Source organism: Tachypleus tridentatus, chromosome 4 (assembly GCF_004210375.1).
Source record: "Tachypleus tridentatus isolate NWPU-2018 chromosome 4, ASM421037v1, whole genome shotgun sequence".
Classification (NCBI taxonomy): domain Eukaryota; kingdom Metazoa; phylum Arthropoda; class Merostomata; order Xiphosura; family Limulidae; genus Tachypleus; species Tachypleus tridentatus.
In genome coordinates, this window is record NC_134828.1 from 4,714,683 (window position 1) to 4,731,572 (window position 16,890).

The window sequence follows — 16,890 nt, forward strand, 5'->3', positions numbered from 1 at the left end:
ATTAAACAGCCCACCTGAGCAGCCACATGAAGGAGCTCATGAACTTGGCTAAATGACTCTCATTCAGAATAAACCAGAAGAAGCCAGTTGTCCATATAATTTGGGAAATAAATAAAATATATTACAATAGAAATCAACTGTTAATCTACCTTATCCGCTCTCTATGTCAGCTTTGTGGAGGCCGCCATTGTTACCGAATCACACCTCTCCATGCATTAAAGTTAATCAAAAGTAAATCCGTGAAAAAAGTGATCAATAATTAAAGTATTATTTTTAATTCGATAATCCGATATAATGATCACGCAATGGCCCAGATGAGGCTCCTCGGCGGAGCTGTTGGTGACTTCAGCTTTACAGTCACAAAGGTGTAAGTTGCGGACCACTTAAGCCGTGGTTAAGCAGGTTGACCCCCCAAATACCGCGGCTTAACGGCGCTCCACTGTACTCAGTTGGATGACCTGCATTGATGGATAGACAAGGCCCATACATTGGTGAGTGTCCTGCTTCCTTTGCTTCATCCAAATTTATATCTGTTCACAGATGCATCCCTTCAGAGCTGGGAAGTATGGGTTATTGACTAAAAAAGAGGCTTCAGGTCCTTGGTCTGTCAGTGAACAGTCTTTGCATATCGATGTTCTCAGACTTTGATTAACTTCCTTCTTCTTGCCAGGCATTGTCTGGAGATGATCCATTCCAACAGTTTTACAGTGGTAGCAAAAATCAATCATCAAGGGGCACCTGGTCAAGATCTTTGTTTTCATACATTTGATCTCCTATATTGAACCCAAATGCACCACATTCATCTCATTGTGAGTCATTTTTTAGGCTTTGCAATCTGTGAGTTTCCCACACACAGATGCATTTACCACAGCTCTCAATCACAGATTACTCCCTTTGACCCCTTGTACTTCATTCTTGGGCTCTGGTGGTTGATGCCTTCAGCCAAGATTGGTCCTTTGTTTATCCTCCTATCTGATTATTTCATCAGGTGATCTCTCTCATCCATATCACTTTGTGTGAAGTCCTTCTGATTGCTCTGCATTGACCAGCTCAATCATAGTTTCTGCAAATACACCAACTGCATTTTTCCCCTCCAGTACTTCTTCCCTTGTCTCCCTCCCTTCTTTGTCATCCTTGGTAACTGATTTTACATTCTGCCATTCATATCCTTTGTTTTAATGCCTGGCTTTTATCCAGCCTTTGGCAAGGAGATTGGGTTTCTCTCGTGTAGCTTTCATGTTTTAACTCATTCCATATGTCCTTCAGTGGAGGTGTTTTGTTGTTGGTCCATTACACTTGGGTTCTTCATTGACTTGACGTACTGTAGCTCTGTGGCTGAGTTTCTCACATGGGTTTTTGACTGAGGTTCTCTGGTCTCTTTGGGTTATTTGGTTGCCCTATTCCATACTATTCATTTTTTTTTTACTTCCCTATCCTTACCATGTTAATGCATTTCTCCTGGATTTGTTATCCCCTCAGACAGCCTGGTATTCTGGATTGAGATATTAATGTGGTTCTCCATTTGAACCTATTTCTTCATGTGTGATATTTCTTCTTTTTTTAACACATATTTCCTTTTCCTCTTGTCTGTGGACATCGGAGGTCTGATTTGCTCACTATTTATATTTCATGTACGCTTTACCATGACATCTGTCTTCTCCTTTATCTGAATCACTCCTTCTCAGAGGCTATGGAAGGTAACTCCTTCTTTTCACATATTTCTCATCTCTACCTTTGTTCCCTTTTGATTGTTATCAAAATCAGTATCTCCAATTGAGATAACTTTCATGTCTTGTCTGTACCTTTCATTTCTACATTATCTGGATGGCTTTCTTCCATGGTACCCATTCCCAGTGCATTATCCCATGACAATCTTCCCCTTCTGCATTCACCAGTTGGGTTTGTTGTTTGATTCAATTGTCTTATTCCTTCTTGTATTCTTCCAGTTAGAATTTGTTCAGTGTCTTCTCATATTTGACCTCTCATCTTTTCCTTTGCATCTTGCCTTCATCAAACATTGGCAGAAGTCCTACAGTCAGACATATGAACAACACTTAATATGTTTATCTCCCATTATTTACACCATATCATGATTTCTTCATTAGTTTTTTTGTCTTCTACCTGTGGCTGTTCTTCAAGCTTCAGTGTGACTTTGACTGGTTAAGTCTATATTCTTGCATACTTTTCTTTACAGGGACCCTTGCTTCATTTATTCTTTATATGGATCCCACTTTGTAGTTGGTGGTTCTTCAATTAGAAATATATGCAATTCATCCATGTTGACTCACTTTTTAACTTCCATGGCTTTGCATTGTTCACCATTAAGATGGGGTGTTCCACAAGATAACACGTAGGTGAATAACCACACAATGTAATTGCTTCATAAACTTGACTGTTCCAGATTGTACTGCCCATGGACTGCATAGGTAAAGCAGAAAAGGATATCTGCCCATCCCTTTCATACATCCTATTGAGTAAATCAGTATGGTCTACTTTTCAAAATAGGGTTTTGTGGTCACCCATTGCATTGTCTGAGATGGTGACATTCCATGATTCTCCCAATGCTTCCTCACTCCTCTTTCTTCTAGTGGAGTATGAGAATTCTTGCCACTTTTCAGTTTCAAGCTACTGGGATGGTAAACCATGGAGGCACCATATTGAATGAGTTTCACACATGGTGATAACCATTCAGTGTAGATGAGGGCAGTGGTGTTCTGCAGATGTAGATGATATAATGTCCTCCATTATGCATTATAAAATGACTAAGAAGTGAGATGTCAAATTGAAGTTTACCCCTTTAATTGGGAATCCTCATCTAACCCCATATAAATGTTGGTACCCTGTGGCTGGGCTTTGGATTTAGAGTTGAACCAATCAGCACAAGTCCTTCCTTGATTGTATTCCTTCTGTGGGTCACAGAAGAGATAAAAGGAGAATTGTTCCAGTCTTGTCCTTTTTGCTATCTGTCGTGCAACTTATTCCGAGGATGTTTGATTTTTGGATGGTTCCTGTTGGTTTTTTGTTGGGGAGGTTGGTTTATATTATATGCACATCCTTCCTTCAGTACCAGGTGTTAGGTTCCCTGAACAGTAGGTCAAAGCTAACATGTATGTCATGCTCAGGAGTTGGAGTAGTTCTAGATTCCCTCCAATCTCTTGAACTTGAGGTGAAGTATGATTATTATTCTACCTCGACGTGGTTGCCGGTTCTCAGCAGCATGAGTTGTGGATGTATTTGATTTACCAAGTATGGCCTATCATCTTCTAGCCACTGTGCACATTTTTTGTTTTATCCACTAATGTACTTTGTGGGATCAAGTTACATGTGTATTTCAGGGTTAAGATCACTATTGTGCCTCATTTCTCTCCCACTTTGATGTACTCCTCCCTTATCTACTACATATTTCACAGATGGGTGAAGAATATACCTAATTAGAAGTACTGCAGTTCCCCTCATCAATTCTTCAAATCTGACTCTCTCATATCCAAGTTACAAAGATGCTGTTTCAGAGCTCAGAAAAACAATCTGATTGTCAGCTTCCAAAAAGAATTGAGAAAGTGTAAAGTTTCTACAATTCAAAGTGCCCAACAACATGTGGTAGAACATAAAGGAATTCTTTCCAAAACTAAAAGTGGTTTATAAATAGTTCAGAGTATGAGTGTTTGCTAAGATTATTTCTGTTCCAGTTCTTTACATACAGACTGCAATAGCTTTTGTTGAAACTGAATAATTTGACAATAAGCATAGCAAGTAAAAGTAGAAAAAACACTTGTGAAGAATATTAGTTATTACCTTTAATGTTCTGATCTATAATTGTAGTAGTTTTTACTCTGTATGTTACTTGTTAATTTGATAAGATGTAAATATTAAATATAATGTGTGAACTGTTTTCCAAACCCTAATGGAAATTTTCTTTCCTAGCTTCTCATTGACACTTGTTGATTCTTTGGACACCTTGGTGGTAAGATTTTATCTGAATATATTTTATTTATTATTATTATTACATCAATGTGTGTTTTATGTTTACAATCTAAATTTGACAGTTGAAAGCCTCTAATGGTTCAGCTGATGTCTGGAATCTATAACACTAAAAACTGATTTTTGATACTTGTGGTGAGTATAGCACAGACAGCCAACTGTGTAGGTTTGTGGTACAAACAGAACCTCTAGTCACAAACAGTCAAATGTGTGGTTTCATGGTTAACAACAAACTAACTGGTAACTGAGTATCAACCTTTTTTTGAAACATTCATCTTGTGAAACAGGCTTCTCAAGAATCACAATTCTAACCCTAGTTTTTGTACAGTCTTTACAAAACCATCCTTAAATTTTAGAATTTTACAAGTAATATGAAAACATTGCATCAGTAATGGAGATTTACATTTTTAGTTAATAAATTTTTAAACAACCAAATTATTAGGCTACTGTTCATTGGCATGGTCAGATTGACTGATCTTGTATATGTAAAGCAATACCTAATAATGTTTACTATAAATCTAAATACAATTTGTGAATGTTCAAAACATATGTTAAGCTTTTAGAAACATTACCTGTAGTGAAATCTTCTATGTACAGTGAAATTGAAAGTTTAAAAGTATAAACTAAAATGAACAGTACCATTTTTTTATCATATTAACTCTTGTTTTGAAATTAAGAATTTAATACATAGATAGACAAATTTGAATTATAAACATTTGCTAACCTTATAAAAAATTTGATTAATTAACGGTTGAATAACATACACAAAAAACAAACAAACTAGGCCTAGGTATGAATGGTTAATAATCTACTGGGTAAAACCTTTTCTTCGTGAAGCAAGCTTCAGTTTCCTAAATGTTTGAGTGTGTGCAGTTTTGGGGTATATATAAAAACCATACACTGGATAATTAAAAATATCTCACTGAGTATTAACAGAAGTCAAGCTAGTTCTCAAGATGCCTATAATCTCTTCAGTACAAGATTATATAAACATACAGTTAGAGAACACACAGATAACGTGATCTGAAGGTTATGTAAACATACAGACAGAGAAGACACAGACAATGTGATCTGAAGGTTATGTAAACATAGTTAGAAAATACACAGAGAATGTGATCTGAAGGTTATGTAAACATACTGTTAGAGAACACAGATAACGTGATCTGAAGGTTATGTAAATATACAGTTAGATAACCCACAGACAGTGTGATCTGAAGGTTATGTAAATATACAGTTAGAGAACCCACAGACAATGTGATTTTAGGGTTATATACGTATACAGACAGAGAAGACGCATAATGTGATCTATATCATTCATATTAGTTTTTCTATTTAGGCTTCAGTCTGTTTACAGGCTAAACTGTACATTTTAATGGAACAAAAGAATGAGTGTCATATGTTCTTTAACAAACTGATAAATCAATAGGTGAAAGATGGTGATATGCAAGTTTAATTGCCCTGGTAAATTAATAGGTGAAAGATGGTGATATGCAAGTTTAATTGCCCTGGTAAATTAATAGATGAAAAATAGTGATAGCCAAGTTTAATTACCCTGATAAATCAGTAGATGAAAGATAGAGATATGCAAGTTAATTGCTATGCAAGAACAAATTAGCAAAAAGCTTACAAGATGTTATATTACAAGCAAGGTGAGTCCTGGATTACATAATAGGTCTAAGCACATGCCTATGGCACCAACAAACCAGGGGCAACATTTTTTTTTTAAAGAATTTGATATTTCAAAGAAATCATAGAAGTATTATTTTCTAACATTGGTGATTACTAACTGTTACACAGACCTCTCTGTTTCACAGCTGAAAATATGTTCTCAACATTGTGTCAGGGCAGATTTTATTCACTTTCTCTCCAGTGTACAGAAGTGGATATGCTTTGATTAAGTTTTCCAGGATTTTTCAATTATAAAATCTACAAAGCAGTTATTTTAATTTTAGAATACATCCAAGTTTTGTTTTGTTTCAAAAGATAAAAATGTACTTTACAGTTTAGTATTGTTATATTGTAAATAGGGCACCATAATCTTTCCAGTGCTTAGGACCTATAAAGGTCTCAACCCAGACCTGAGTAAGGTGACTGATTTATATACGTAGTCACCATCGTATGTTAATGTATTGTGCTAACTAAATTTTTATATCCATGCTTTGAATAAGTAATTGAGGTTCAGTGCCTTCCCACAGTTATTAGGGGACTTGGATGAATTTGAACATGCTGTGAAACTAGTAATCCGAGACGTGAAGTTTGATTCTGATCTAATTGTGTCAGTGTTTGAGACAAACATCAGGATGGTTGGGTATGTACAAATATGAAAAGGAGCTTCAACAAAGAAAATAGAAAGTTTATTATTTAATACAGGAAATTATTATTGTGTTATTTGAGTATAAATAATAGCCTAGGTACATAGACGAGACAAAATATAAAAATGTAAAGATAATACAAAGATCTCATCCAATTTAACTATTAAGACTTGGGTAATGATATATTGAAGTCTTAGTGTAATGTACATCATAAATAATGTTTATTAAAACTTTTACATTAGTAATGGTAAATCTTATGATGCATGCTAGTCCTTGTACAAGGTGTTTATTTTAAAAACTGCTTTATGCTAACTGCTTTAGAAGTTTCAGCATACAATTAATTTTTACATATTGATTGAAGTGTAGAAGAAAGTAAAAGATGTTCTTTGAAACTTTCAAAACAAAAGTCAGCAGAAAACGTGTTGAAGTTGTATAAATGAAGTAGCAGTTCTGTGTTAAACACGTCATGATGTTAGCCACTGAGACACAAGTTTTTAACATCATTATGTATCTCACTGTTTTTATGTACTTCATTATCTAAAGTAGTTCATATTTGTTTGTTCTGTTACAAAATAAATTTAAACAATACAATAACACTAATTGCAAGAGAATTTTGTTGCATTTATCTACCAGGGGTCTCTTAAGTGGTCACATCTTTAGTTCATATCTTCAAGACAAACTAAACCATATGCATTGGTATAGAGGAGAATTACTGAACATGGCCAAGGAACTAGGGTACCGACTCCTACCGGCATTTAACACTACTACTGGAGTACCGCACCCTCGGGCAAGTAATTTTGGAATAGATTCTTTTATTGTACTAAGTAGTGGTGACATTTTTTATGTTTCATGAGGAAATAAGAAGATTTTGTTATTATGTTTCTCATATTGTGAACCTTCAATGTATTCACTTTGTTAAAAATGAACAATTTTGACAACATTATTGGAACATTGTGGAGCCAGAAAGTGTTTGACAAAAATTAGTATGGTACGAATCACATTAAAATTACATAGAAATAAATAGCCTAATGAATATTAAAAAGAAAAAGTTTATTAATATTTTCACATAGAGCCAGAAATCCACCATTAATAGTGAGGTTGCCATCTGCAGCTGGTTGACAATTTGCAAATCATGTTTTTTATTTTAATGAAAAATATCTTAAAGTAAAGAGTACTAAATATTGTATATCATGGCATCTGGTACTTCCGATGATTGTACACTTATGGAGCTTCCTTTATTTTAAAATTAGTTCTCATGTGACCTGAATTAAAATTCTGTATTGGAAAAGAAATGTTGATTATTGGTAGCTACATAAAGTATGGCAAGTGTTGAGTAAAATATTACATAAGTTTCAAGAGTATTTTCACTCGAGACTGTTTATAAACTAAGAGACTCTGATTCAGAGTATCAAGTTATGTTCACATGAAGATTACAGTTGTTTTTGTAAAGTTTCCATAGTGTATTTGTATAACATCTGAAATGGATAACTACAGTATTTGTATATATTGTATCTGGTATTTACTCTCTTCCACCTTGAACTTTCATTAGAAATGAAAAACCTGTAACCTGACCTCTTTCAAAAGGTGGACCTTTCATAAGCATACAGATTATAGGGTTTTTATTTACTATCAAGACTTCTTGAACCTGTGTGATTTCCTATCATCATGAATGAAGTTTCATTAAGTGAGCTTCATAGAATAAAATGAATATTTGAAAACTGATATCAAATACATAATACCGTGTTGGGTGGAACTCTTATAAAAGGTCATGGCTTGCACATGTAGTTAATAACTAGTGTTTATTAAGTACATGTTTATCTATATTTCTTTTTTTTTTTTTTTTTAAATATGCTGCACATTTAAAAAAAAGGGGGGATTCTAGGGTTCAAAACATGGGATTACAAAATGTATCCTAGGTTTTGGAGGTGACTGAAGAAGTAGGACTCACATTGCAGTGGGGATACATCATCTATCATTCTTAACCTCCGATTCGCTAGTCTCGCATAAAAAAAATTAGAAATTAGGAGAGTGAAATGTGGACATGAGCACCCACATCTATATCACCATTCATTGCATGCAGAGAGTTGTGGGAAGGTGACTGCTCTCCTAAGTTAGAATAAGAAAAAGATAAACATAAAAAGATGAAAAATAATAAAAATGCAAATAAGGTACTGACATCTGGTGGTAAGATAAAACCTACCTCTTGAAGTTAGCATTCATGTGGCTCCCAGTTCCACAACCACCTCCAAAACGTAGGACACATTCTATAACCCCACATTGTAGCTCGTACCCTAGAATCCCTTTTCTTAAAAAAAACAATGTGCAGCCTACTTAAAAAAAAAAAAATTAATGTTAATGTGTTTTGATTTACGGCTGGAATATTTTATGGTTATAATATAATCAGAGGTTGTAATTTGTTATTTGTAACACAGTCCTTTCTCATGATTTTGTTTATTCATTTAGCTTCATTTGAATATAATTATGTAATTTCACTAACATATGTTTTATTAATACTGTCCCATTGCCTTATGGTCATATACAAAAAATGTTTAAATATAAAAGTAGAATGTACTTGAACTTATAAAACTCACTAATAATTTCATAAATGCGTTTATTTTGCTTCAGATTAACTTAAAGTATGGTCTGAAATCACCAAAACTTGGGGTGTTACGAGAGACGTGCACTGCGTGTGCTGGTACTATGATTTTAGAATTTGCTGCTCTCAGCCGTCTTACTGGAGAACCTATATTTGAGGTGAGATTAGGATATCTTGGTTATTGATTTAGGCTCTTGTTTTATGCTATGTGATAAGAAAATTTCACTGTTGAAACCTGTCTTTCTTTACGTTGGATACAATTAAATATATTATGAACACAATTTAAATTACTGTTTCATCATTAATTTATGTTTAAATCAGTGAAACTGATCTTGTGAATCTTCATTTATACTGTATGATGAGTAGAAAGCCTATGAAGAAGTAATTATAATAATCATAAAAACAAAATAGCAAAAATAAATGAGGAATAAATGTATGTTCTCCATTACTAAACTGTGTTGCTGGAGAAGTTAATATAATTAAAAGAAGATAGGTAATACAGTTATTAATGGATTACATTCTTATAGTAAAACACCACATTATTTTACTATAAGAATAAACATTTCCCTCTATACACTAGATACTTTTTAACTGTGAATGTTGTTTATAAATAGTTTGTAGTGAACCAATAATCATAAGAAATTTAAAAAAAGTTAGTACAAAATTGGATAATGAAAACATAATTCACTCATATAAACACAGTTCTAGGTAACTGTCATTTTGCTTAGTTTTAATGAACCTTAAAAAATACCATATTTCTCTGAATATAATATACACTTTCCTTCAAATACTTCCCATTAAACTGATTGCACATTATATTTGGGCAAATATGGAACACTTTATGATTATTTACATTTAGGTTTTTTAAGTGTGCAATATGCATGTTGAAAAAACAATTCAGATTGGTTCTGAAGATCTTACGAACAAATGGTAGTTTTTAAAATTACAAATATCAAATGGTGGAAATGTTAAGTTTTTGATATTTATTTTAATGGTGACTTGTGAGGTGCACGATATTTTAATGGTGACTTGTGAGGTGCACAGTATTTTAATGGTAACTTGTGAGGTGCACTGTATTTTAATGGTGACTTGTGAGGTGCACAGTATTTTAATGGTGACTTGTGAGGTGCACGGTATTTTAATGGTGACTTGTGAGGTGCACAGTATTTTAATGGTAACTTGTGAGGTGCACAGTATTTTAATGGTGACTTGTGAGGTGCACAGTATTTTAATGGTGACTTGTGAGGTGCACGGTATTTTAATAGGTGACTTGTGAGGTGCAAGGTAATGATAATTTGGGGCTGTTTTTTTGTTTGTTTCTTCTAATGCTACTTGATGGTAGAATAATAATCTCTAAAAAAATAATTACTTGAAGACCTGAAGATGAAAAGCAGAAGAAATGTTGTCCTCTTCACTTGAGCTGCAAAAGTAGATCTTATGGTCACTCACATATTTCTACAGATGTTTCTCAAATAGGCAGTTTCTACCCATTTCACAGTCAACTCAAATATGAATATTCTGTTTAAACTATCTATCATTGAAAAAAAATAATTACATTTTAAGTGAAACATATACAAAGCATTTTCTATAAGTAGTGATACTCTAATGAGTCACTCATTAATTTGCAGTAAAAATGCAAATTTGCTGATTTGTGTAAAAGGTGTAATGGCCAGTGAAAGTGTTACTTTTTTTGCACCATTGATTTACAAATAATGTTTCTTGATGTAAAATACACTGGAGTTTGTATGTTATATGTGCGTATTACTAGCAAGAATTCTTTCATGTTTGTTTATATATATTTTAGTTTCATATTTACTCATTCTCTATTAGAGATGTGACACATTAAGAAAAACATATGTAATGGGTATATTTTAAAATGTTTTTGTGAATTACTACTTTTCTGCAGTCTTGATATTACATGAGTAAATACTGAAATCTTTGTAGGACAAAGCAAGAGCAGCTATGGACTACCTGTGGCACCAGCGACATCAGACCAGTGACTTAATGGGTACAGTGCTTAATATCCATAGTGGAGACTGGATTCAGAGAGGTATGTTACAAGAATAAGTGTGATGGTAGTTTGTTCTTTATAATAAGTTTACATGTAAGTGTTTAATTATGTATAATTAGAACTAGATGGTTTGTGGAATTAGTTAACTGTTCACACTTGTAGATCAGTTACATTCAACTTATGAATTATTCTTACACAAGATTTAGAAAGTTCTAATAATTAAAAATAACAGAAGTCAGGAACACAAATTATTTTCATGAGTTGTGATACTAACTGCATGAAAGAAACAACTTTGAAGGAATAATTAAATATGACAGCATTTTGATAATTATTTTGTATATTGCTAATTGGTATAACTGATGTCCTAGATAATTATACCAATTGAATTAATCAGTGAACTACAACGTGCAGTGCTGTTGTACCTAACAAAATAGTTTTTGTGGATGTGAATTTACATATGGCCATACAAGAATTATTATGTTAAAAGCATCAGATAAATTGTGATTGAACTAATTAGAAGCCATAAAAATATTTAATTACTGATTTAGTGATTCAAGTGTTACATGCATTAGTAACCATTGCTATTTATTGATTCAAGTGTTACATTTTCTAGTTGTTATAATGAACATGTTAAAATTGATGGCTGTAATACATAGCTTTAAAATATTTATGTATGTGGCTGTATGATGTCCTTCATTTTTACATGTATTAACAGTAACGTTTTACTGTCAGTTGTGGATACTTACATATTACTAGTGATGAGACTTTTTGCCAAGTACAGTAGCATGTCATCTTAGATTACAATATACAAAATGTTTTTTGAAACACAACTTATATTAACTATGTTTCACAGTGTATGTTGTTGTAAAGTGACATTACTACTAATATCGTGACCCTCATGTCATCAAAGTGACACATACCTATTTTTTAAGTTTGTCAAAAAAGAAGTCACTACTGTTTAGGATAGCCAAAAGAAACATGTAAGTGATATTACTAACAAAATAATGTATGTTACTATATATAAATATATCTGCTAATATTTAAAAACTCATCTATCAAAGTGTGAAAAAGAAACACATTTTTGTTATTTAGTGTATAAATATTAAACATCACGATCTCTGTGTGTGTTATATGTGTTATATGATCTTGATAGCAGCTGTTACAAAACAATGTTTTTTTCTGCTATAAAGTTATAATGTTGTCAGCTTAAGATGCTTTTTGTTTTACCAGAAAGTGGTGTTGGAGCTGGAATAGACTCTTATTACGAGTATTGTCTGAAGGCCTACATTCTCCTTGGAGACGACACCTATTTAGAACGCTTTAACAAGGTAAGAAAAATTACTTCTTCAGTTTTTCTTGTCTGGAGTATTTGAAATTAAAGTTATAGTGAATGAAGCTATCTTCTCTGCATGTATTAATAATTCATTTACTATTACTACTACATATTTCTTTATTAATGCTTAACTGAAAGCTGGTTCATTTATAAATGATTTGAAAACAAGACTTAGTGATATTGTGGTTGGAAGACAAAATCAGCAAAATGGCCATGTGGGTGCTAAGAAGTCACATGTGAAGACAGGAGCATTGTGATTTTAAACATAGCATTGCATATTGAGAATTACTTTGAATCACTGTGTTCCTACATTAAGTACCAGTGAGCCTTCTCTGGTACTTCAGCTTCCTGTATCTTTCATAACCAAAACCTGTGGCTTTATGTATCAAATAATGTTTACATCAGATGCAGTTTGAAACCAGTCATCACAAATATTATGTTAACTGTTTCAGCAAATGTTCCAAAACAGTAAATAATGTAAATGTTGCTACTTGTTTCAAGTCCATATTATTGTAGGAAATCAATTAATGTAGTTAAATGATAATATGGGCCATCTATCTCGGTCAAACAAAGCAAGTGGTTATCCATGCTCACTTGTGGGGAAATGGAAAAGTAGCCACATTGATGCTAACACCATGCTTAAGAAGTTTAGTATTGAAGAAGATTGTTTTCAACACAAGTATCTTTTGATAGACAAGTGTTGTTGGGAGCTGCAATCTGCATCTTTGTCAATGGAGCTAGAGTTGGAAACTTGATAAAGTGCTATCCAGTATAATCCGTGATGATGAGAAAACTCACTTGTAGAGAAAATTATATATTTAAAAACAGCTGGAATTGGTAGAGAAGGCACTAATAGAGGAGTGAACAACATTTCTACCTTTTTCTGTCATTGTCAGGTTCATAAAGAAAGTAAGGGTTACTGACCGATAGCTGACCACATATTTGAAGGAGGTTGTGTAACTGAGTGTAAGAATGTAGAGGGCGTGCTTAGATGTTTGATTATATTTATTAATATAGGTATAAAGGTGTTCCTTTGTGTTGGTTTATTTTGGGCTTGAGTTGTTGTATAAGTAAGTCTTCTTTAATTTTGAATTTGTTTATGTTTGTTTCTTTAATTAGTATTTGAGTGTTTTCTATGGTTATGTTATGTTTATTTGACTTACAGTGTTTGAAAACGTGTGGTGACATTTTATGTTCTTTGAATCTGGTTTCCATTTTTCTACTTGTTTCTCCAATATAGAAGTCGTTGCAGTTATCACATTGTATTTTATAAATAATGTTGGTGTGGTGTTTGTCAGTGTAGTTTTTACATAGTATAGACCTCAGTTTGGTGCCTGGTTTTTGTATAAATTCGGTATTAGCTGGGATGTCATATTTTGTTGCTAGTTTTTGCCAAATGTTTGTTATTTTACTGCTGATGTCAGGAATATATGAAATGCAGCAGAATATGGTATCGTGATTTTTTTAAATTGTGGGATATATTTACTTTTGTTGGTTGATTTTGCTTTCTGTCTAGGTGTGTGCGTGTAATGTTTTCTATGATTTGTGGAGGAAACTTATTGATGTTGATGAAGTATTGTTTTATATCGTCTAATTTGTTGTTAATTTTATGTGGTGAGCATAGTTTTATGGTTGTGTTTATTTGGTTTCTTAGTATGTTGAGTTTTTGTTTTGTTTCATGTGGTGAGTCCCAAGGAATGTATAGTCCAGTATGGGTGATTTTTTGGTGGATTTCTGTTTTAAACTGTGTATCGGTTCTTGTAATTTTGAGGTTAAGAAATGATATTTTATTGCTTTCTTCCTGTTCACATGTGAAGTTAATGTTGGGATGTATAGCGTTAATGTGATTGAAAAAAATTAAGTGTGTGCTCTGTAGATGTGAATCTCACAATTGTGTCATCTACATATCTGTACCAATATAGTGGTGGATGTAATGCTGTGTTAATTGCTTGTGTTTCAACACGTGTCATAAAAATATTAGCTAGAACTGGTGATACCAGATTGCCCATGCTTAGGCCATATAGTTGTGGTTGTTGAACATGAAGTTTGTCTTCATCATGGTGAATTCTATGAAGGTTGCTAATTGGTTGCTGGGAATGTCTATTGATGGGTTAGGGTCTCGGATGTAGAGTTCTAAGGCTATTTTTCAGGCTTCAGTCTTTACAGAAGTCCCAACCACTGAAGCCTGCAAAATAGCCTAAGATAAAATATACTCTTGTCAGAAGCATGGTTACCTAGATACAAGGCTTTTGTCTTGTTAGAGATAAGTACTGCAGAAATTTTAATAATATTTTAAACATCTTAATGGATGCCAGAAAAGTGAATGAAAGTAAATTTCATAATAAAGTCTCTGAACTGGTGTACATAACGGTAACTAAGTTACCTGCAAGATTCAAAGTTTTTGAAACTGAATGACAGAGCTAATGTTCTTCCATACCTGGTAATCCATCTATTACATATTTAATATTCAGAACCTGCTGCTGTTCCTTTATGGCCAGGCAAGTGTTTAGTTAGGTCTTTCATAGATAGAGATTAATGTTGAAACCTTGAATGAAGATTCATTAGTATCACAGTGTGTTGTTATTGATCACATTAAATATGCAGAACGGATTCATTAGTATCACAGTGTGTTGTTATTGATCACATTAAATGTGTAGAATGGATTCATTAGTATCGCAATGTGTTGTTATTGATCACATTAAATGTGTAGAATGGATTCATTAGTATCGCAGTGTCTTGTTATTGATCACATTAAATGTGTAGAATGGATTCATTAGTATCGCAATGTGTTGTTATTGATCACATTAAATGTGTAGAATGGATTCATTAGTATCACAGCATGTTGTTATTGATCACATTAAATGTGTAGAATGGATTCATTAGTATCACAATGTGTTGTTATTGATCACATTAAATGTGTAGAATGGATTCATTAGTATCACAATGTGTTGTTATTGATCACATTAAATGTGTAGATTGGATTCATTAGTATCACAATGTGTTGTTATTGATCACATTAAATGTGTAGATTGGATTCATTAGTGTCACAGTGTGTTGTTATTGATCACAATAAATGTGTAGATTGGATTCATTAGTGTCACAGTGTGTTGTTATTGATCACAATAAATGTGTAGATTGGATTCATTAGTATCACAGTGTGTTGTTATTGATCACAATAAATGTGTAGATTGGATTCATTAGTATCACAGTGTGTTGTTATTGATCACAATAAATGTGTAGATTGATTCATTAGTATCACAGTGTGTTGTTATTGATCACAATAAATGTGTAGATTGGATTCATTAGTATCACAGTGTGTTGTTATTGATCACAATAAATGTGTAGATTGGATTCATTAGTATCAGTGTGTTGTTATTGATCACAATAAATGTGTAGATTGGATTCATTAATATCACAGTGTGTTGTTATTGATCACAATAAATGTGTAGGTTGGATTCATTTGTATCAGTGTGTTGTTATTGAAGGCATTTCAACAATGTAAAATGGTATTAAAGAAGTTATAGGACAGTTCAACAATGGTAATGATATTAAAGAAGTTATAGGACAGTTCAACAGTGGTAATGATATTAAAGAAGTTATAGGACAGTTCAACAGTGGTAATGATATTAAAGAAGTTATAGGACAGTTCAACAGTGGTAATGATATTAAAGAAGTTATAGGACAGTTCAACAGTGGTAATGATATTAAAGAAGTTATAGGACAGTTCAACAGTGGTAATGATATTAAAGAAGTTATAGGACAGTTCAACAGTGGTAATGATATTAAAGAAGTTATAGGACAGTTCAACAGTGGTAATGATATTAAAGAAGTTATAGGACAGTTCAACAGTGGTAATGATATTAAAGAAGTTATAGGACAGTTCAACAGTGGTAATGATATTAAAGAAGTTATAGGACAGTTCAACAGTGGTAATGATATTAAAGAAGTTATAGGACAGTTCAACAGTGGTAATGATATTAAAGAAGTTATAGGACAGTTCAACAGTGGTAATGATATTAAAGAAGTTATAGGACAGTTCAACAGTGGTAATGATATTAAAGAAGTTATAGGACAGTCTCAACAGTGGTAATGATATTAAAGAAGTTATAGGACAGTTCAACAGTGGTAATGATATTAAAGAAGTTATAGGACAGTTCAACAGTGGTAATGATATTAAAGAAGTTATAGGACAGTTCAACAGTGGTAATGATATTAAAGAAGTTATAGGACAGTTCAACAGTGGTAATGATATTAAAGAAGTTATAGGACAGTTCAACAGTGGTAATGACATTAAAGAAGTTATAGGACAGTTCAACAGTGGTAATGACATTAAAGAAGTTATAGGACAGTTCAACAGTGGTAATGACATTAAAGAAGTTATAGGACAGTTCAACAGTGGTAATGACATTAAAGAAGTTATAGGACAGTTCAACAGTGGTAATGACATTAAAGAAGTTATAGGACAGTTCAACAGTGGTAATGACATTAAAGAAGTTATAGGACAGTTCAACAGTGGTAATGACATTAAAGAAGTTATAGGACAGTTCAACAGTGGTAATGACATTAAAGAAGTTATATGACAGTTCAACAGTGGTAATGACATTAAAGAAGTTATAGGACAGTTCAACAGTGGTAATGACATTAAAGAAGTTATATGACA

The 16,890-nt window shown here is 32.9% G+C and overlaps 1 protein-coding gene across 8 annotated transcripts in view; it reads left to right on the forward strand.

The window, feature by feature from the left end:
- LOC143248478 (ER degradation-enhancing alpha-mannosidase-like protein 3) overlaps positions 1 to 16,890 on the forward strand; it is a 66,015-nt gene that overhangs the window by 10,970 nt on the left and 38,155 nt on the right. For all 8 annotated transcript variants that reach the window (XR_013027003.1, XR_013027002.1, XR_013027005.1 and 5 more), the window contains exons 4-9: positions 3,922 to 3,961; positions 6,174 to 6,286; positions 6,924 to 7,077; positions 8,916 to 9,044; positions 10,831 to 10,936; positions 12,128 to 12,225. Coding sequence is in view for 1 of the 8 variants with exons in the window: in XM_076496878.1 (XP_076352993.1) it covers positions 3,922 to 3,961; positions 6,174 to 6,286; positions 6,924 to 7,077; positions 8,916 to 9,044; positions 10,831 to 10,936; positions 12,128 to 12,225 (640 nt within the window). In the remaining 7 variants the exon portion in view is untranslated. The remainder of the gene's footprint in view (positions 1 to 3,921; positions 3,962 to 6,173; positions 6,287 to 6,923; positions 7,078 to 8,915; positions 9,045 to 10,830; positions 10,937 to 12,127; positions 12,226 to 16,890) is intronic.